At 42.1% G+C, this 22129-nt stretch overlaps 1 protein-coding gene across 1 annotated transcript in view; it reads left to right on the top strand.

The window, feature by feature from the left end:
* Positions 1 to 22129, top strand: part of LOC135205488 (zinc finger CCCH domain-containing protein 10-like) — a 42970-nt gene that overhangs the window by 2631 nt on the left and 18210 nt on the right. The window contains exon 2 of the mRNA XM_064236205.1: positions 15352 to 15487. Within this exon, the coding sequence (XP_064092275.1) occupies positions 15352 to 15487 (136 nt within the window). The remainder of the gene's footprint in view (positions 1 to 15351; positions 15488 to 22129) is intronic.

Raw genomic sequence — 22129 nt, forward strand, 5'->3', positions numbered from 1 at the left:
ATATGCTAAGCTCCTAGCAGGGCCAGCATTACATATATCTTAATCAGAATTTTTCACATACAGTTAGCCCTCTGTATTAGCAGGGGATGCATACCAGACCCCCCACGAATAGTTAAAATCCACAAATAGTTTAACACCCCCTCTAAATACACTTATAACCACCTATCTTGGTTCAAATACCAAATGTATCTTAAAGTATCATCCTACATCAAATATACCTTATATTACTATCCTATTAAGGTATTAGTCTTTGAAATAATATTTATATAATTTCAAAGCCTAAGTAAACATTCTACCCTTAAAATATATATGCACATACAGTGTTCCCCCGTATTCGCGGGAGATGTGTACCAGACACCCACGGGAATAGCTCAAACCCGCGAATAGTTAGAACTCCCCTCTAAAAATACCTATATCTGCCTATCTTGAAAGTTCAAATACCAAATGTCTACTTAAGTATTATCCTACATCAAATATACCATTGAATTGATATTATTAATATCATTTTAAAGTCATCTTAAACATTTTACCATTAGAAATATATAAACAGCCAATAGCAGAGAGAGTATATACATATATTTCTCCAGAGAAGAGAGAAAGAGAGGACTGAACAATTATGTTTGTCTGTATATCAATTCTTTTGCTGAGAGCAAGAGAGATAAAAGGAAGAAATAGAAACACCAAATGTATACCTTATGTAACATCCTGCATCAAATTTACCTTGAATTATTATCATATTACTGTATTAATCTTAGAGATTGTATTAATATAATTTCAAAGTAATCCTAAACATTAGTACCCTTAAAGGTATATACTTACATAGTACGTACTTATAACACTTGCAGCCAAGAGAGACAGTTACCACTATGACAAGTATCTTGTGGAGAGAGAGGGAGATTGTCCTTATAGTATTTAAAAGAGTGAAATGGAATGATTATTGTATTTAAAATACTCACATATGAATTTTGTAATTACAGTTATAGTATTATTATTGGAAAATATTAATGATAAACTTACTACATACATGTCCATGAAAATGATCTCATCTCAGTAAGAGAGAGAGAGAGAGAGAGAGAGAGAGAGAGAGAGAGAGAGAGAGAGAGAGAGAGAGAGAGAGAGATTACATAAAAACCCATTAAATTCGTTGAACCATTGTATGCCAATTGTTCTTTCCCAGCTCTGAGCGTCACTGGAGTTATGAGAAGGTAGGGAAATTGATACAGAAAAAGATGAAAGGAAGAATTTTCATTTGAAATTAGTTATCGTATTATTACTACTTCTATTATTATTATTATTTGAAAATATAATAGACACATGCATCTACCATAAAAATTCTCTCATCTCAGTAAGAAAGAGGAGTTATCCTTACAAGTGAAATGGAAAGGATATTTTCATCTCTTTAAAATACTACCATTATGAATTTTGTAAGTACAGTTTTATTATTATTATTATTATTGTTATTAAATAACTGAAATTATCAATAAACATTTTACATACTAGTACCATAAAAAATTCATCTCGATAAAAGAGAGAGAGAGAGAGAGAGAGAGAGAGAGAGAGAGAGTTTATTTTTCTGTTCTCTCAAAAAATACTTATAACGCTTCCAGCGAAAGAGAGGGAGGGAGTTACCACTATGACATTATCATCTTTTGTGGCAAAAGAGAGAGAGAGAGAGAGAGAGAGAGAGAGAGAGAGAGAGAGAGAGAGAGTTAACCTTAATTAAAAGTGACATGGATAGATTAGTATTGTATTTCTTTAAAATACTATCACATAATATGAATTTTGTAATTACAGTTATTATTATTACTATTATTATTTGAAAGTATTAAAAACATATAGTACAAGTACTATAAAAAATCTCGAGTCTCGGTAAATGAGAGAGAGAGAGAGAGAGAGAGGAGGAGAGAGAGAGATGAGAGAGAGAGAGAGAGAGCGAGAGAGAGAGAGAGGAGGAAAGACAGAGAGCACGAGTGAGGAGAGAGAGAGAGAAATTTCATGAGCACTTAATGACAACAACACAACAGCTCCTCCCCCTCCTGTCACATAACATGATATATCTGACAGTTTTAGTACCTGGAGTTAGAGAAAGAAGACTGGGATTTCCTTCATTCTTTTAAATTTATAAACTAAAATCTTACTAATTCCCTATGGTATTTTCTTTAATGAATTGATATTATTGCTGTATAAATTAATATTAATATTTGAAAATAGTAAGTCATTTATTTATCATACAAAAAACATACATCTTTGTAGTAGAGAGAGAGAGAGAATTATTATTTTTATTATGTGATATCATTTCAACTTATTAAACTTACTAATACAGTATTAATCAAAATTAATATTTGAAAATTAGTAAATCATTTTTGTATCATAAAAATGTATTTAGTCATGAAAATAAACATCAAAATACACTAATTAGTGATTATTTTCGTTGGAAAATCCCGTAAATGGGCGAATCCCCGCAAATAAATGGGTAGATATGGTCCAGAGAGAAATCCGCAAATCAGTGAGTCCGCGAATCCGGAGAACGCGAATAGGGGGGGCCAACTGTACTTCTAACCCTCCCAGCCAATAACAGAGAGAGGGAGAGGCTGAACTTGGTATCTATTTAAATTTCTTTCTATCTGTCTATCAATCTATCCATCTGTCTGTCTATCCATCCATTCTTGCATTAGATATAAGAAGGAAATTCATGATGTATGAAGAAAATAAAAAGAAATAGAGCAAGAGAGATTTTTCAGTAACCATCTGTGGGCAACAGCACCTCCCCTTTGTGGTCTGTCAGTATGTCAAGTTAATTGACAGGTACTTGCACACCTCTATGCTCTGAAGAATCCGAGAAAAGGACTGGGAAGATACCTACTTATTTATATATTTTTGATAATTTACTATGCAAATGCAAAATATTGTAATTATTATAGCATGGAAAATATGAAAAAAATTTATCAACCACTCTCTCTTTCTATCTGTTTATTTATCTATATATCTATTCATCACATTCCACCCTTTTGGGGCAAGGGGAGAGAGAGAGAGAGAGAGATTTCAATATCGGTATTTGACCACAGAGTGGGAGTGGCAACATCTACTCTTGCGGTATGTCAAGATATTTTATATCTGTTCGTATGTATGCAGAACAAACCTTTGGTCTTAACAATAGTATAACTTTCCAAGTGCCAGCTGGAAAGCACAATAAAGGATTGTAAAGCAAGGAATCTGTGAGATCTGGCAGTTTCTGCACGTACGACGTCAAGTTTTACATCCGCAGGTAATTTGCGGAAGAGTACGGATTCAGTAGCTTCCACTTCTTCGGGTTTGGGTACTTTTAGTGGACACACGTTGGACGAAGAAGATCCTCCTTTGGAGTTACTGGTTCTGCCTGCAGGAGAGAGCAAGCATAAGCAGGTGGAATTTATCCATTCTTTGTACCCGCAGTCAAGGGTTACAAAGGAATAGGTCCAGCCCAACCAAGGAATGTTCGAGGAACTTTACTCTATGAAGCCATCGGTTCCACAGACGTCTTGTAAGTTCCCTTGGTTCGGTCGGGTAGAGCAAGCACTGAAAGATGCAGACAGTAAGTTAGCTGCGTTGGTAAAGTTCTGTCAGACAGTATATTTCCTTACTTCCCGGCAGGAAGAATCTCTACGGAGTAGCTGGTAACCCTTTGGGGGGTATTAGAGTTCCGCTGAACGAGCCGGTCAAGGCTGTTTTGTCCAGGGTCCCATCAGTTTCCAGACAGGTAGGCGTGTCATTGCGCGAAGCAATAATGATGGAGAGTACATTGCGTAACCAATCGGAGGCTTTATCCCACACTATGTGGATGTTATGAGGACTAATGGGTTTCCTGAAGAAGGACGGTTTTGTTCCGTTGGATCCGGTCATGCTTCAATCTAGGGTTTCCTGAAGAGGGACAGTTTCGTTCCGTTGGATCCGGTCATGCTTCAATCTAGTGACGTCAGTGTCCATGGCTTTGGTGCATCAGGCCAACGTATCAGCAGGTTGCACTACTTTCATAGGAAAGAAGAGAAGGGATCTTTTCTTGAGCCAACCTCCACCTCACTTCCAGGATATTTTGGGGGAGGGTTGCAAGATACCTTATCTTTTGGTTCCTCCTCTTTCTGATTCCCATTTACACCCTCCCAGTTATTCCCAATCTTCCATCAGGAATACCTCTGGCTGCAGACTCGGTCCTTGTTGGAAAAGGGAGCAATAGAACTAGTTCTCCCCCCTCTTGGGGTTTCTACAGCCGGATCTTTGTCACAGCTAAGTTGGGAAGGTCTTGGAGACCTATCATGGATCTGTTGGGTCTAAATCGTTTGGTGGTTCCTATCAAGTTCCACATGGAAACTACTCAGTCGGTGCTAATATCAGTCTGAAGAGACAACTGGATGGTTTCGGTGGACCTCAAGGGCGCCTACCTCCAGATTCCGATTCATCAGGATTCTCAGAGGTTCCTTCGGTTCTCGGGGCCGTCCGGAACTTAGCAGTTCAGTCCTCTGCTTTGGACTGACCACAGCACCTCAGGTGTTTTCAAGGGTGTACCTGCAATTATGCACAGTCGAGGTTTCCGGATGAGGCGGTACCTCAATGATTGGCTCATTCAAGCATAATAGATGAAAGAAGCTGTAAGATGAGGGAGTTTTTGCTACATCTTTGCCAAAACTAGGCATATGAATAAAGAGTTCCCTGAACCCCTCTCAGGAAAAAAACATAGCTGGGTATGAGGATTCAGACGGTTCCTTTGTAGGCTTTCCCGACTCAAGAGTTGTGGCGGGATCACAAGCCAGAAAAATAAAAAGTGGCAAAACCCTCCCCACGTTAACCTAATCGATCCAGCTGCCAAACCCACCCTCAGTCACACTTTCTTCTTTACACAACAAAGTACAGCAGGACAATTGACCTACACCTATACAAAAACAAAACAAAACAAAACAAAACACAAAAAATTCAAAACACATGTACTTACCAATCAATCCAGTTACTCTGGGCTATCCTGTGCTGTCCGCTGGTTAAGGTCACTGGGACACCAACAACAACAGCCAAGAACCATGACACCACAATCCAACACAACAACACCAAGAACTACAACTCAACAACAACACAACAACCAAGGACTACAACCCTACAAAACAACAACACAACAACAATCAAGGAACACAACCACAACTCAACAACACAGCAACCAACCAAGAAACTTAACCACAACCTAACCACAACAAACAACCAAGAAACACAACCTCAATACATACAACAACAAAAGACCACTGCACAAACAACACAAAAAATCACAACAGCACAGGTACAACAACTCTAAGCAAAAAAAAAAACACTAACTTAACAACACCAAATAAACACAAAACTCAATCAACTTCCAATGCCTTCAATGAACTGCTTCCCACACTACTAAATGTCACCAGCTCTCACCAAAGACTGACTGAAAAATTAATTCAAAACACAGAACTCTAATAATCAACAGCACCAGCAGACAGCCCAGAACTTACCAACAACAACAACCAATTCAGCCCTTAACTATCCATACAGCAATTACACTCTCTCTCTCTCTCTCTCTCTCTCTCTCTCTCTCTCTCTCTCTCTCTCTCTCTCTCTCTCTCTCTCATCACAGACATTGTCAAATGGAGCTCCATAACTCCTCCATTGAGTGAGTGCAGTCAATCTTGAGTCACCTGGAAAGTTTTTTGTCGGAAAAGGCACAACCGGTAAGCAAATGGCAGAGTCTTCTGGGGAGAATGTCATCCTTCTCCTTACTGGTGCCGCGTTCTTGTCTCTGGATGTGCTCTCTCTGCAGGCTTGTCTCAGAAATTGCTGGGACTTTCGGGAAGAGAGCGCAGTGATAGTCTGGGACAATTCCTGTTTAGAGGATCTTCGTTGGTGGTCAGAAGAAAAACATCTGACACCGGAGTAAGCCTAGACCTCCCGATACCGGACGTACATCTGTATACAGATGCCTCGGATTAAGGTTAGGGTGCAACCTTAAAGGAATCTCAGGCCAAGGGCCTTCGGAGGGATTCGGATCGGGAGGAATCTATAAACTTCCGTGAACTAAGAGCGGTAGAGGAGGCCTTAGATTGGTTCTCAGAATTGATGGAGGGAAAGGCAGTAGCATTGTTTTCAGACAATACCACGGCATTGGCGTACCTGAGGAAAGGAGGAGGAACTAGGTCTCCAATTCTGAATCTAGTGGCTCAGAGTGTTGGGTTGGTGCAAGAAACATGGGGTCTCTCGCCTTCCCCAGTTCGTAGCAGGAAGGCTCAATGTTTTGGCGGACGCTTTGAGCAGGTCGCAGGAGGTTCCCAGGGGAGAGTGGACACTAGTTGAAGAGGAATCTGTCCTCTTATTAAAGAAATGGCCTACCACAGTAGACTTGTTCGCCACAAGGATGAACTTCCGTTTACTGGTATACTTCTCACCAGTGGCAGACCCCATGTCCTGCAGGACGGACACGATGCTACATTTGTGGGACAACCTACAGGTGTATGCGTTCCCACCGTTCGTCATGATTCAGCAGGTTTTAGTAGCGCTGAGGAACAGCTTAAACACAGAGATGACTCTCATAGCTCCCTGTTGGCCGCAGAGACCCTGGTTCTGGGACCTCATCGAAATGGTGACGAAGCCTCCAGTAATCCTTCCTGAAATATGGATTTACTCAGACAGCCACAATCCATCCCTTTCACCAAAACCTCCAAGTGCTGAAGCAAGCAGCACGAAGTACAGTCTCTCTTAAGTCAGTGGCTAGACAGCTTTCATTCTGCTTAAGGCGTTGTACCAGGACTCTATACCAGGCCAGATGGGCAATGTACTGCATGTGGTGTCTGAAAGAAGGCCACAGTAACTCTCACCCCACCATTGCCAAGATTGCAGATTTCTTCCTGTTTCTCAGAAAATAAAAATAGTTGGCATACTCCACGATTATGGGATACCGATCTTTGTTGAGCAGCACATTTAGGTTTCACCTGCCGCAGCTGTCAGCAGGATGTTACGTGATCTCCTTAGATCAATTAGGATTGAGCATCCAATAATTCCGCTTTGGGCCCCTTCATGGGATTTAGCAGCAGTTCTAACGTTTCTAAGCTCTCACTAGAGGAGTTCATGGGGGTTGACGAATCAGAAATCCTTCTGTGCCTGATTCGTCCTTTGAAGACATATTTGGCCCATACGGCAAAACTGCCACCACATCCCTGGTCACTGTTTGTATCTCCTAGGAACCTGTCCAAAGCCATATCCAAAAACGCGATTAGCTTTTTCTTACAGGAGGTAATTTTGCAAGCGAGTCTGGACTCTTCTTACGGAGCTAACAGTACGGCGCCTAAGCCCAGAGCACATAGTATTAGAGGGATTGCTACCTTATTGGCTTTTCTCAGGAATTATTCAGTCTTGGCGATCCTACAGGCAGTTACTTGGAAGTGAGTATCAGTCTTCACGTCTTTCTATCTGAAAGATTTGCAGTTTCAGTTGGAAGAGGTTTTCTCGTAGCAGCTAATGCGGTTGTACTGTAATTTTGGTAAAGGGTAGTAAGTAAATTGGGTTTAGGGAATTAACTTAGATCAGGTGCGGTGTCTCCATAGTCCTCCAATTCGACTGGGTGGTATTTACAGTGTTCCCCCCGTATTCGCGGGGGATGTTGTACCAGACACCCCCGTGAATAGTTAAAACCCACGAATAGTTAAAACCACCACTAGAAATGCTTATAACTGCCTATCTTGAAAGTTGATACCAAATGTATACCTTTAATAACATCCTACTTCAAATATACCCAAAATTACTAACCTGTTACTGCATTAATCTTTGAGGTTATATTATTAATATCATTTCAAAGTCATCTTAAACATTTTACCATAAAAAATATATACCTACAGCAAATAACAGAGAGAGAGAGAGAGAGAGAGAGAGAGAGAGAGAGAGAGAGAGAGAGAGAGAGAGACCAATGAATGGCAACATCATATATCTGACCGTCAAGAATGAAATTATGAATTTTTTCTGAGACAGAGAGAATAATAATGGAGAGAGAGAGAGAGAGAGAGAATAACTCCTAGACTCCGACTCTATCCTCCCCTCCGCCAATTCGTATATCAAACTGTCATATACTCCCCCGCCCACCTTTCTCCAAGTGGATGAAAGGACTGGGAATCGCTATTTTTAATTAATCTTATTAATATTTGAAAATTAGTTATAAGGTAAATCATTTATTTACACTACAAAACAAATAAACATACGTAAGAGAGAAAGAGAGAGAGAGATGTTATTGTTACTGTTTAATCTCGTTAAACTTAATATTATTTGTAAACTAGTACTGTATATTATTATTTTACCATAAAATGTAGTAATGTCCTTAAAGATATACTTATGCATACACTTCCAGCCCAAACAGAGGGCGAGAGTTACCACTAAAGATATACTAGTTTATCTCAGTGGAGAGAGAGGAGAGAGAGAGAGAGAGAGAGAGAGAGAGAGAGAGAGAGAGAGAGAGAGAGAGAGAGAGAGAAGGGGGGTTATCCTTATTTAAAAGAGTGAAATGGATAGATTATTGTACTTCTTTAAAATACTATCACATATGAATTTTGAAATTAGTTATATTACGAGAGAGAGAGAGAGAGAATCTCCATGATCCTTTGATAGCAACGCTTCCCTTCCTGTTTTGACATTTGTTGGACCCAGCCAACTCTGCCTGGCTACCTGGAGTTCAAAGAGGCAGGGTAAAATGCATTGTCTTTCATTCTTAAATAATTATTTTTATTTATAAACTTAAATCTTGCTAATTCGCTTTAGTATTTTCTTTAATGAATTTATATTATTGCTGTTTACATTAATATTGATATTTGAAAATTAGTAAATCATCATCCAAAAAAATACATCTCTGTAAGAGAGAGAGAGAGAGAGAGAGAGAGAGAGAGAGAGAGAGAGAGAGAGAGAGAGAGAGAGATGGGAAGATTATCGTATTATTTGTAAAATACTTTCACATATGATTTTTGTAATTACAATTACAGTTATTATTATTATTATTATTATTATTATTATTATTATTATTATTATTTTATTAAAAGTAATGGCTACTTCAGTAGCATTACACTTGTAGAGATTCTTCAAAAGCACCACCGTCAGGGCCTTCGTCCAGGAGGGCCCTCTCCCACTGCTCGACCTGCAGACAACTCACCAGGAACTCGACCGCGCCTCCCAAGTACTTGTGAATAACGGGTACTCAAATAAATTAATCAGCAAGGAAGTCCGCACAGCCCTGGAGAAATGGTACGGTAGTGAGAGCCCGCAGCCCCGCCCCCAGGATAATATCAAGCTGTACTACAAAGCCTTCATGAGTTCCCATTACCGTGAAGAAGAGGACGCCATTAAGAAAATTATTTCTGATAATGTATCCCCGACTGACGACACCAAGAATATCGACAATTAATCATATATTACCAGAAATCGGAGGGCCAACGCGCGATCTTATTATTGAAAAAATAACCCCTCTCCACAGGTACGAGAACCCCTGAAGCAGACGCATGTAGTGTACATGTATACATGCCCAGTCCGCGAATGCGAGCGGTCGCCTCTACGTAGGTATGACTTACCATGCGACTGTCGAAAAGAGAACTCTCGCTGCCACGGCCCGCCAAGAGGGGGCTATAAAGAATCACGCCCGCACCAAACATCACGAGGCCATCTCCCGAGATGTCATCATAAAGAACACGAAGATCATCGGGAAGGCCCCTGATGCCCGTCGGTTGTGCCTGCTGGAGGCGCTCCTCATCCAGCAAATAAAACCTACACTGAATACGACGCAGGAAGAATTTTCTCCTCCCTACGAGTATGAGAAGACCTGCCACCAACAATGACACCACCGATCATGACAACTCTATGGATGACAACGCCCCCTCGACGAGGTACTCCTGCAGCCGATGGAAATCAAAGTAGCCGTTGACGTCCCACAGCGTAGCGCAACGCCCATCAATGTTACAGCGCCGCTTAGGAGGTCCAGGCGGCTGCAGGATATGCTGCAACGCAACCATCGGCTTTGAAGAAAGTGGCTTTGAGACCTGGCTCAGGCAGCCAATGAAACAAGACTCACCGCCACCAGCCAATAGGAGACAAGCATGGGCAGACCCCCTGCTGTCAACCACAGATATAAGGAGGACGGACACCGCACCAAGATCAGTCCACCCTCAGCTTTCCCAGCCCGAGGATGTCTGGCAGCTCCAGACGAAAGCTCGCTTTAAGAAGAGAGAGAGAGAGAACGAGAGAGAGAGAAGAGAGAGAGAGAGAGAGAGAGAGAGAGAGAGAGAATCGTTAATGACTTTGATGACTATGGTATCATAGTTTATCTGTAAAATTCAAATATATACTCTTATTTTGACCCTGTATTTTACCATGACCTCTATAGGCGCTCTACTAGCCTGTTTAAGTAGCACTGAAAAAGCCGCTATTCGCAAAATAGAGAAGAATCTCTACAAGTGTAATGCTGCTGAAGTAGCCATTACTTTTAATAAAGTATGCTTGAGAGAGGGTCTGCTTCCTAAGTATATTATTATTATTATTATTATTATTATGTGAAAATATTAATAAACATATACATACCTGTACCATAAAAATGTCTCATCTCAGTAGAGAGAGAGAGAGAGAGAACTAAAATTTTACTAATTCACTGTAGTATTTTCTTTATTGAAGTGATTGCTGTTTACATTAATATTAATATTTGAAAATTAGTAAATCATTTATCATACAAAAAGTATACATCTCTGTAAGAGAGAGAGAATTATTAGTTATTATGTGATATCATTTAGTCTTATTAAACTTACTAATACAGTATTGATCAATATTAATATTTTAAAATTAGTAAATCATTTTTATATCATAAAAATGTATTTAGGCATGAAAATAACATCAAAATACACTAATTAGTGATTATTTATCGTCCCGCGAATAGGCGAATTCTCTGCAAATAATGCATAGATAAGGTCCAGAGAAAAATCCGCAAATCAATGAGTCCGCGAATCCGAAGAATGCGAATACGGGGGGCCCACTGTATAGTGTGGGGTTCTGGGTTGCATCCTGCCTCCTTAGGAGTCCATCACTTTTCTTACTATATGCACCGTTTATAGGATCACACACTTCTGCATGAGTTCTGGAGCTACTTCAGCCTCTAGTTTTTCTAGATTCCTTTTCAGGGATCTTGGGATCATGCCTAGTGCTCCTATGATTATGGGTACAATTTCCACTGGCATATCCCATATCCTTCTTATTTCTATTTTCAGATCTTGATACTTATCCATTTTTTCCCTCTCTTTCTCTTCAACTCTGGTGTCCCATGGTATTGCGACATCAATGAGTGAAACTTTCTTCTTGACTTTGTCAATCAACTTCACGTCTGGTACAAAGTCACGTCTGGTCTATTTGCACGTAGCACCCTATCTGTTCTGATACCATAGTCCCAGAGGATCTTTGCCTGATCGTTTTCTATCACTCCCTCAGGTTGGTGCTCGTACCACTTATTACTGCAAGGTAACTGATGTTTCTTGCACAGGCTCCAGTGGAGGGCTTTTGCCATTGAATCATGCCTCTTTTTGTACTGGTTCTGTGCAAGTGCCGGGCATTCACTTGCTATGTGGTTTATGGTTTCATTTTTCGTATTGCACTTCCTACATATGGGAGAGATGTTATTTCCGTCTATCGTTCTTTGAACATATCTGGTTCTTAGGGCCTGATCTTGTGCCGCTGGTATCATTCCTTCAGTTTCCTTCTTTAGCTCTCCCCTCTGTAGCCATTGCCATGTGTCATCGCTGGCTAGTTCTTTAGTCTGTCTCATGTATTGTCCGTGCATTGGTTTGTTGTGCCAGTTGTCTGTTCTGTTTGTCATTCTCCTCTGTCTGTATATTTCTGGGACTTCATCTACTTTTATTAGTCCTTCTTCCCATGCACTCTTTAGCCACTCGTCTTCACTGGTTTTCAGATATTGCCCCAGTGCTCTTGCGTCAACATCGAGAACAGAGGGGTGTTTTTGGAGGGCTTGGAACGGATTAGCCATTTTACATGTAAAATGCTGTCCAAGATACGAAAAGCTCATGATACGAAGGCCGCCTCAGAACTGATTAATTTCGTATCTCGAGGTACCACTGTATTGTAAAGTCTCAAAGCAAATGCTGCTCCTGCATTTATATATTTGAGCCTTCTCAATACGCAAGCTCAAATCTCTCTTTGTATTTAGGCTTCCCCCCCCCATACGTCAGTCCCCTTATAGGCGCTCTGCACCATTTGAGGCGTCCACTCCCTCGCTTCAGCTTGCTCAGCGTTTTCCATGCCTCACCTGGCACCAGCTGTTGGAAGTCTAGCGCTGCCTGTTGGACACCTATCGACACAGTCTCCTTGTTCATCTTCTTCGACACTACGGAATCTTTCGTTAGCTACCATTTCAACACGAAGTTTCGATCACTAAGACAGATATGTGGTGAGAAGTGGCAAGTTCTCGGAAACTTTTGGCACAGTCAACTGTACTTGACTCTCTCTTGCATTCCCACATTTGAACCAGTTGTAGGTAGAGAATGCTTCGTTTGGTGAGTGAAAACCTTTGTTCTCTCTTCAGGAAGCATCTTTTTCGCTTAGGCGAATATGTTTTCATGTCTTTGGTTTGCTATCATCACCGCAAGTGATGATGGCGTGAATTATTGTCTGCTCTTGCTAGCTCCGAGAAGAGAGGCCAAGAACAGTCCTCTCTTTTTTCCCTCTACTTCTTGGGTTACATTGGGTGGAACGAAGGAACAGAGGAACTACGGATTACACTCCCCAGAGTTTGGATGCGAGAGACTATGTTCCTGGTTAGATCTTCGGATCTCTCCAGTGTTCCCGTGTTGGGGAACAACCAGTTCAGCATGAACTAGTCGTCTTCGGTGTCTTGTTATTACTGTAGAAGCTTCCCTTCGGGATAGTTCCACCTTCGCTCTCTTCATTAGATAATGAATGAGGTCTGCTTATTTTCCTTATTCTTTTCCTTATTAGTTGTACTGTCCAAGCACAGGCGTATCATCGTCATCATCATCATCAGCCATTTCTTGTCCACTGCAGGACAAAGGCCTCGGACATATCCTTTTACTCCCTTCTATTTATGGTCTTTCTATGCCATTGTATACCCGCAGATTTTCTAAGCTCACAGCATATAACTGTAAGTTAATTCTTCTGGTGTGTAACTGAGACAAATAGTACCTTCTCTTAATTTCCTGAAACTAAGGACAGCCTTTCGGGTATCCCAAGAGTTCCCAATTTTGATTTTTATACAACTAGTGGTATTGTTTCGGCAACAACATGACAGGGTTGGAATTATCACCGAACAAGGGGGTTTTCTTTCCCTCTTGTATCGGTTAACATGTAGGTGCTCGAAGATATCTGTCGTACACTCGATAGCTCTAAAAGATGAATGCATTCCATGGAGGAATGTGCTATCAGGCAACTCTCAGCTTATGGAATTGAGTGAGGAGCAGCGTACTGCCTTCTCACTGAGTTCTTGTTTGTTGTAGTATTGTTTCTCTTCTGTCGAGTGTTAACTTCTAATTTGGATCTCTGCATGGCCATCACAGACTGAAGTCTCTGGTTGGCTCTGGATTCTTGCTTATGGTTGATATTTTGTGCTCCACAGTTGCCATTACAAGAATCATCGGACAGAGATGTCTCATTAGATTCATTATCTCTTTCTGTTTACCCACGTTACAACAAAAGTCTGCAAGTCTTCTGCTTCATCGCAATTTATCCATAGTCCACTGCGATGATTTAGAATTATTTTTCAGACAAACACCGCAGTTTTATGTCTTCCATATTCTTTTTAATTGGTCTGGTGATTAATGATGGTTATACACAAGAATGACCAGTAGGTGCTTTAAGCATCTGGAGCTTCTGTTGGGGTACAGCTTCGTCTCAATACTAGTCATCCAAAGCTTTTTCTTCGGCATTGCCAAGATAGATGCAAAAGCCAACACTTAATGGCAGCAGCAATCTTTGGGAATACTACAATGGTAAAATTGAGAAGCTATCTGTTAAAAGAGAATCTGACTAAATATATTGATGATGATTCAGTATTCAGTTTATTATGAACTCAAATATTCTTGGAAGTATTACATTTAAAGGTTTACTGGAATATGTTTTGAGGTGTATTATAGTAATATGGGATATTATGAATACTAATAGGAAATCAAGGAATATTTCATTAGTTGAATTGACCAGAGTGCTTATGAAAGCATAGGAGGAAATTGTGGCAAAATTTAAATAATACTCTACAGGCAGTTCCCGGTTATTGGCGGACTCAGTTAATGGTGATCCTGTTTTATGGGGCATTTGTAGCCTATACACTTGTGTAACTCCATAAAATCAGCGATTTATGGCGCCATAACGGGCCAAGTTTTGGTTATCGGTGCCATAGCATACCTAACAGAGATACCATTAACAGGTTATCTGCCCCATGAACCAAAACTTGGCGCCATAAATTGCCAAATTTCAGTTAATGTTGCTTTGCATATCAGCGCCCCACCAAGAATGGAACCCCTGCCGATAACCGGGGAATGCCCGTACTGTAAAATGAATCTCGCTATTAACTGTAATTTGCTGCTCTCTTTTTTTTTTTTTTTTTTGTTGCAACATCAGTATATTTTGTTTTCACCTTTAAAAGTGAAATTAGACATTAATTAAAGCAATGATAATGGGTATATTTAGTCTGAACAAAATAAAAGAAATGTAAACATTGAGGAATCATATCTTTTAAAAGAAGTAAAATCTCCGCCAGGAATAATATGAAAAAAGTTCTGTAGATAGTTACCCAAATTAAAATTTATGGGAAAGACTAAAGTGAAGTCTTGCTTACCATTTTCATGAAATTCACTTATTTTTGTCAATAAAAAAGGGAGAAATATTTTCTTTAATGATATTAAATTTCTTGACTACTGTCAGCTGCTGACCCAGAACATTTCTTCATACCATCTGACTGAGTTATGCTATTTTTTGTTACAAAATGAGGAACATATACATTTAGTATCTTGTATAAAGATTGAACACACCAATTCAACACCTACACAGTTACTCAGTGGCTGCTCCTCACAACTTACCAACTTATGATGAGAATACAGCACAACACTAAGTAAAAGACAAGTTATAGATATATATCAACAAAGGGGTTCATCACATAAATCACATAAGGGATTTCATCAAAATCTCCCAACAAGTCGTTTGAGATATTTGATTTTAGAAGAACAGAACCTTCCAACCATCGCTTTCAGAATGAGACTTTGAATTCATGGTTCTTAATAAACTTTTATAGGAATCCATATCCCACAATGAAAATAATAGTTTTTACTCATTTTATTTTAGGTTTATTCATTGCACTTGTGAAGATGAAGACTACTATCTCCGCACAGGAGATATTCCTCCATATGTTCTGGATCAGGCTATTCGCAGGGGACAAATCAATGATGTTACTCTGGACGGAGATATTCCAATTTGTAAGGTAAGCTTTTTAATGTGACTTTGAGTCATGTGCACGCTAGAAACTGGAAATGTTTCTGAATTTTTTTGTATTTAAATTTATCTATCCAAGATTTTTTGCAGCCTATATAAATGAACTATGGGGATTAAACGCACTTTTAACATTAACATATTGATTATAATAATTATCTAATAAATTAGATGGCATGACAAAGTGGAGGATGATTTGGGAAAGCCCAGCGATCAATAAAAATACTGTACAGTAACACCTCAGTATTATGCAATTCAAGTTGCGTAAATTCACAATAGCACAAATTCTTCAGTAGAACCTAACTAATTATCATTTTCATACAATCAACTTACCTGTCAGATATATACATAGCTAAGACTCCGTCGTCCCCGACAGAAATTCAAATTTCGCGCCACTCGCTACAGGTAGGTCAGGTGATCTACCGGCCTGCCCTGGGCGGCAGGACTAGGAACCATCCCCGTTTTCTATCATATTTTCTCTGTCGCCGGTGGTATCAACATTGTTGCTATTACCTCCTGACTTAGATTCTTATTTCATCCTTGATCATCGTTTCTCGGCTTTTTGGTGACGTATCTGGATCGTGGTTTTTGGCAATTCGCTTACTGTGGACTGTTTTTGGAATTGCTTTTTGCGGATTTTTCTCAGTATGGTCTATTCAAATGTGAGTGTGAGAATGTGTGTGAATGTAGGCTGCAGGGTGAGGATACCGAAAGCTTCGGTTGATCCTCACACTGTATGCCGTAAATGTAGGGGGTTTCAGTGTTCTGCTAATAATACTTGTAATGAATGCGAGGGATTAAATGCAGAAGAGTGGAAGACTTTAACTTCTTATTTGAAGAAGTTAGAGAGGGATAGGGTTAGACGTCTGAAAGGTGTGAGTTCAAGGCCTATTGAGCCTTTTACTGATAATTCTAATCCTACTGATTTAGATTCTCCCTATGTTTCTCATTAACAAAGTGTACTTTCGGAATCGGCCTCGGAAATCGCCGATCTGAAAGCTACGATTCGAGACACTGAAGTTTCCAAAATGGCGGACTTACAAGGTAAGGCTAGTGAAAGTGAGCATTACAGTGAAGTGAGTTCCTCCCAGTGTTGTGGAGGGGGCGTTTGATCGTCCCTGCGACGCTCCCAGGCCTAGACCTCTTCCAAGCTCCCATGCCGCCCGAGGAGGGAGAAGAAAAGTCGAAAGCCTTAAGGAGGTCGTGGGGAATCCCCAACGGTCAGACGTCCCTTCAGCTAGCTCTGTTTCGTGGCAGGCTGCTCAAGGGCGCTCTAGAAAAAAAGCGTCCTTCGTGAGTGTTTCTCATCCTCTCCCTCCCTCCCTCACCTAAACGAGGGTGGAAGGAGTCGAATTTATCGAGACCTCTGAAGCGTCATATGAAAGAACCCGAAATTGATTCGAGCCCAGAGCGTTTCTCAGATGACGCTCCCTCTTCTATTAAGAACGGCGAAGGTGGCGTCAGCGTCACCCGACGAGTACGCAGAAGTACCCTTTCCTACTTCTCCCCCGAGTGATGACGAAAGGCGTCATGCAGTTGACGTGGGAGAAGCTTCAAGGAGAATTATTATGGCAGTTCAAGAGCAACTGACCTCTCTAGTGGGAGTTTTAGCGCCTCGTAGGAAGGACGTTTCGCTTCCAATCAAGAAGTCTCGTCCTCTCTCCCCTGCTAAGCGAGAGCGTCATGCAGACGTGAAGCTTCTAAACATATTACAGAAGCTTCGGGTGGCGAGAGCGAGATCGGGTGCTTACGAAAGTTACGTAACGCCAGAGAGACGTGAGACGTCTTTTAGACATGAAGCGTCTTTGAAAGCTGTTGGTGGACGTGAAGCTCCAACCAATATTTTGGCGCCAAGTAGAACGCCTTTTGAGAGCGGAGCGTCTTCCAGGCGCGAGGCGTCATCCCGACGTCAGCAGCCAAGTAAGCGGGAGGCGTCAGCCAGGACGCTTGGCGGACGAGAAGCGTCATCCAAGCGGGAAGCGTCTTCTATTTATCGAGAGAAGCCTGAGCTTTTGGCGGGCGCCTTCCAAGGCTATTAAAGCGGGGAAGAGGAAAGAATATCATTCCCTTAGCCCCTCTCCTATTAGGAGTTTGTCTCCTCCAGAGGAGGAACGTACAGAAAGGGGAGCGGAGACTCATTTAGATCCCGAGTTGGAAGGAAACTCGGATGAAGAATATCAAGGAAGAGAAGGACTGTCGAACTATAAAGTTTTGACTGCCTTGCTTCTAGAGGAGTATGGAGACGAATTGACTCCTGCCGCTCCTCCTTCTCCGCGCTCTCTGTTTTCGAGTGCTAAGACGAAGAAGTCTTCGTCTTTTCTCAAAATGAAGCCCACCATTTCAATGAAGAGGGCTCTACAATCCTTAGACTCGTGGATGAAGTCTAAGAAAGACTTAGTAAGAACGGTCTTCTGCATGCCTCCAGCGAGACTAGCTGGTAAAAGAGGCATTTGGTATCAGACGGGAGAGAATATGGGTATTGCTCTCCCGTCTACGTCAGAAGCAGACTTTTCGACCTTAGTTGACGCTTCACGTCGACAAGGTCTCAACTCGGCACGGATTACGTGGGGCATTTCTGAACTGGACCATCTCCTCAAGGGACTCTTTCATGTATTGGAAGTTTTCAACTTCTTAGATCACCTTGGGGTGATGTCCAAGAAAGCCCATGATTCGGAAGGAATCGAACCGGAAGCCCTTTTGTGCATATTGTCTTGTATAGACAAAGCGGTACAGGATGGCTCTTTTGAAATCTCCTCTTTGTTTGGAGCAGGTCTTCTAAAGAGGGGACGGATATGGTGCCTTTTAACCAAGGCGTCTCCCACGCTCAGAGGGCAGCGCTGCTGTATTCGCCTTTGTCTGACTTTTTGTTCCCTTCTCAGTTGGTGAAGGACGTTGCTCATTCATTGACTGAGAAGGCGACTCAGGATCTTCTGACGCAGTCAGCAAGGAAGAAGAAGCCTGCTTCTACATCTGACAAGAAAGGACCGAGTACATCGGTTCAGCCCTTTCGAGGTGGTCCGACCTCCAGACCTCCCGCAAGAAGGAAGGCTCCGGAGAAGAGAGGTAGGTCTGCCTTTCGTCCCTTTAAAAAGGGAAAATGAAGCTTCTCTCCTCCAAGCACCAGTAGGTGCCAGGCTCCTGGGATTTGTGGAGGCCTGGACTTATAAACGCGGACGCGTCATCGTTGGCTATAATAAGGAAGGGATATCGTATCCCTTTCCTGAACACTCCTCCTCTAACGTCAATACCAAGGGAACTAACAGCCAAGTACAAGGATCCTGTGCTGAGGGATACTCTTCGATCGATGGTGGAACAAATGTGGGACAAGAGAGTGATAGAACTAGTACTAGATCAAAACTCCCCGGGGTTTTACAATCGCCTTTTTCTGGTTGCGAAAGCCTCGGGAGGCTGGAGACCAGTACTGGACGTCAGCTCTCTGAACAAATTTGTTCGGAAGGAGAAGTTCTCCATGGAGACTTCTGCTTCAGTCCTGGCGTCTTTACGACAAGGAGATTGGATGGTGTCTCTAGATCTCCAGGACGCCTACTTTCACGTCCCGATCCACCCTTCATCGAAGAAGTACCTCCGTTTCATGACGGGGGGAAGGATCTTTCAGTTCAGAGCCTTGTGTTTTCGGCCTGTCCACAGCTCCTCAGGTCTTCACAAGCCTGATGAAGAATGTGGCAAGGTTTCTTCACCTCAAAGGAGTAAATATCTCTCTGTATCTGGACGACTGGCTCATCAGGGCCAGATCAGAGAGACAGTGCTTGGAGGACCTGAAGTTAACTTTAGATCTGATCAAAGCGTTGGGATTGCTCGTGAACCTCGAGAAGTCGCAGCTGACCCCCAGACAGGACTTAGTCTATCTGGGGATTCGGATGGATTCTCGGGGTTTTCGAGTATTTCCTTCGCAAGAGAGAATCGCAAAAGGTTTGCGGATAGTCTCTCTCTTCTTAAGGAAGGAACATACGTCGGCGAGGGAATGGTTGAGCCTTCTAGGGACCCTTTCCTCGCCGTCGAACAGTTCTTCCCACTAGGAAGACTTCATTTACGTCCGCTTCAATTCTTCCTCAAGAAGTCTTGGAGTTGGAAAAACTGGACAACTTTCGGACGTCTTTCCCATTCCAGTGGAGATAAGATCGCACCTGGAATGGTGGTTGCCCCCTCTGGAAGAGAACAAAGGGATCTCTCTAAGGACACAGAACCCAGACCTAGTGTTTGTACTCTGACGCGTCGGAGAAAGGTTGGGGAGCAACATTAGGCTCGAAGGAGGTGTCAGGCACCTGGGAACCAGCACAGGTGACTTGGCACATAAACTGCAAAGAGCTCTTCGCCGTGCATCTGGCTTTGAAGAGTCTAGAACCTCTGGTGTCGAACAAAGTAGTGCAAGTAAACGTGGACAACACCACCGCACTTGCCTACATTCGAAAACAGGGAGGGACTCACTCCTCGTTCCTTTACGAACTGACGAGAGACCTTTTGCTTTGGACGTCTCACAGGAACATCTCCCTTCTGACAAGGTTCGTGCAGGGAGTAAAGAATGTGAGGGCGGACAGACTCAGCAGGAGGAACCAGGTCCTTCATACAGAGTGGACCCTACACGAGGAAGTGTGTCAAGATCTCTGGTCTCTGTGGGGGACACCTCATGTGGATCTCTTCGCCACATTCATTTCAAAAGGCTGGCAGTCTTTTGCTCGGTCGCGGAAGATCCAAGAGCTCTTATGGTAGACGCCTTCCTGCTAGATTGGTCTCGAGTAGACGTATATGCTTTTCCTCCATTCAAAATCCTGGGATTAGTAATGAAAAAGTTTGTGGCGTCAAAGGAGACGAGGATGACATTGATAGCCCCCTTTTGGCCGGCCCAAGATTGGTTCACGGAGGTGGTAGAGTGAATCGTAGACTTTCCAAGATCCCTACCAAGAAGGACGGATCTTCTCAGACAACCACACTTCAAGAGGTACCATCAAAACCTCCCCGCTCTCGCTCTGACTGCCTTTCGACTATCGAAAGACTCGTCAGAGCGAGAGGGTTTTCTCGCGAAGTGGCAAGCGCGATCGCGAGAGCACGCAGAACCTCCACTACGAAAGTATATCAATCGAAGTGGGAGGTTTTTAGAAGGTGGTGTAGATCTAAGAAGTTGTCCTCCTCCACTACCTCTATAACGGAAATTGCTGATTTCCTTCTATTCCTGAGAGAGCAATCTCATCTAGCTGTATCCACAATAAAGGGATACAGAAGTATGCTCTCGGCTGTCTTCAGGAATAGAGGATTAGATCTGGCAGATAATAAAGATCTCCACGATCTCATAAGGTCATTTGAGACTTCAAAGTCGAAGGAACGGTCCCTCCGAACTGGAACCTAGACGTGGTCCTCAAGTTTCTTTCATCTGAAAGATTCGAACCTCCTCCATCTGGCTTCGTTTCGAGACATCACCAGAAAATGCCTATTCCTATTATCTTTAGCTACGGCAAAGAGAGTTAGTGAATTACATGCTCTGCAAGATAAAGTAGGTTTCAGGGAGACTCAGCTATTTGCTCGTTTAAGACACTGTTTTTTAGCTAAGAATGAGAATCCCTCGAATCCCTGGCCTAAGTCATTGAAGTCAAGGCATATCGAGTCTCGTAGGAAGAAGAAGCAGAAAGATCTCTATGCCCTGTAAGAGCTCTAAAGTTTTACATTCAGAGAAAGCATCAGATGGGAGGCTCTAGACAAGGTCTTTGGTGCGCGGTAAAAGACCCCACAAGACTGATGTCCAAGAATGCTCTGGCATTCTTTGTGAGGAACGTCATTACAGACGCGCATAAGGTCTGTTCTGACGAACAGTTACGACTGTTGAGAGTTAAAGCTCATGAAGTGAGAGCAGTAGCGACGTCTCTCTCGTTTCATAAGAATATGTCGCTTAAAAACATCATAGATACGACATTTTGGAGATGCAACTCAGTATTTGTATCTCATTACTTGAAAGACGTTCGTGTGACATATGAGAAGTGTTTTTCTCTAGGTCCTTTCGTATCGGCGGCGATACGATTCTGGGTACGGGAGCCGACACCAATCCTTAAAAGTATATACTTTTCTTCTTTTTGGATATGGTCTGGAGTCTCTTCGAACAATGGAGGACTTGGTTTAGCACGGGCGGCCGTCTATGTTGTTCAGTAAGAGAATCTTGTCATATCTAATTAGATGAGTATAATTTTTTTTTTTAGAAATTATGTATGTGTGCGTAGTGGTTTTGAGTTACGGTTGTTGTGACGAGTTCAGGGATAACTCGGAACAATCCTTAGTTCTAACATATGGTTAGGATCAGGTGGTCGGGATTGGTTGTGTGCTCCTTCATAAGGTGTATTGTCATATAAGTGGATCAGCACCCATTGACAAAGTCCTTTCAGGCTCTGCCGAGTAAGCGGATAAGACCCCATCGGCAGACCCACAAGAACTCTTGGCCATAGATCATATATCTCGCTTAAGTTTCTTGAGGTGATGCAGACTACTGGGCAAACACCCACGAAGTCTACCACCTATCAGGTAGGAACCAAGGTTTTATTTATACCTACAACATATGTTGTTTACCTGTCTATTCCATATAGTAGCTGTCTCTTACCCTCCACCGAAAGGTGCCAATCAGCTATGTATATAT

This window comes from Macrobrachium nipponense, chromosome 11, assembly GCF_015104395.2.
Source record: "Macrobrachium nipponense isolate FS-2020 chromosome 11, ASM1510439v2, whole genome shotgun sequence".
Classification (NCBI taxonomy): Eukaryota; Metazoa; Arthropoda; class Malacostraca; order Decapoda; family Palaemonidae; genus Macrobrachium; species Macrobrachium nipponense.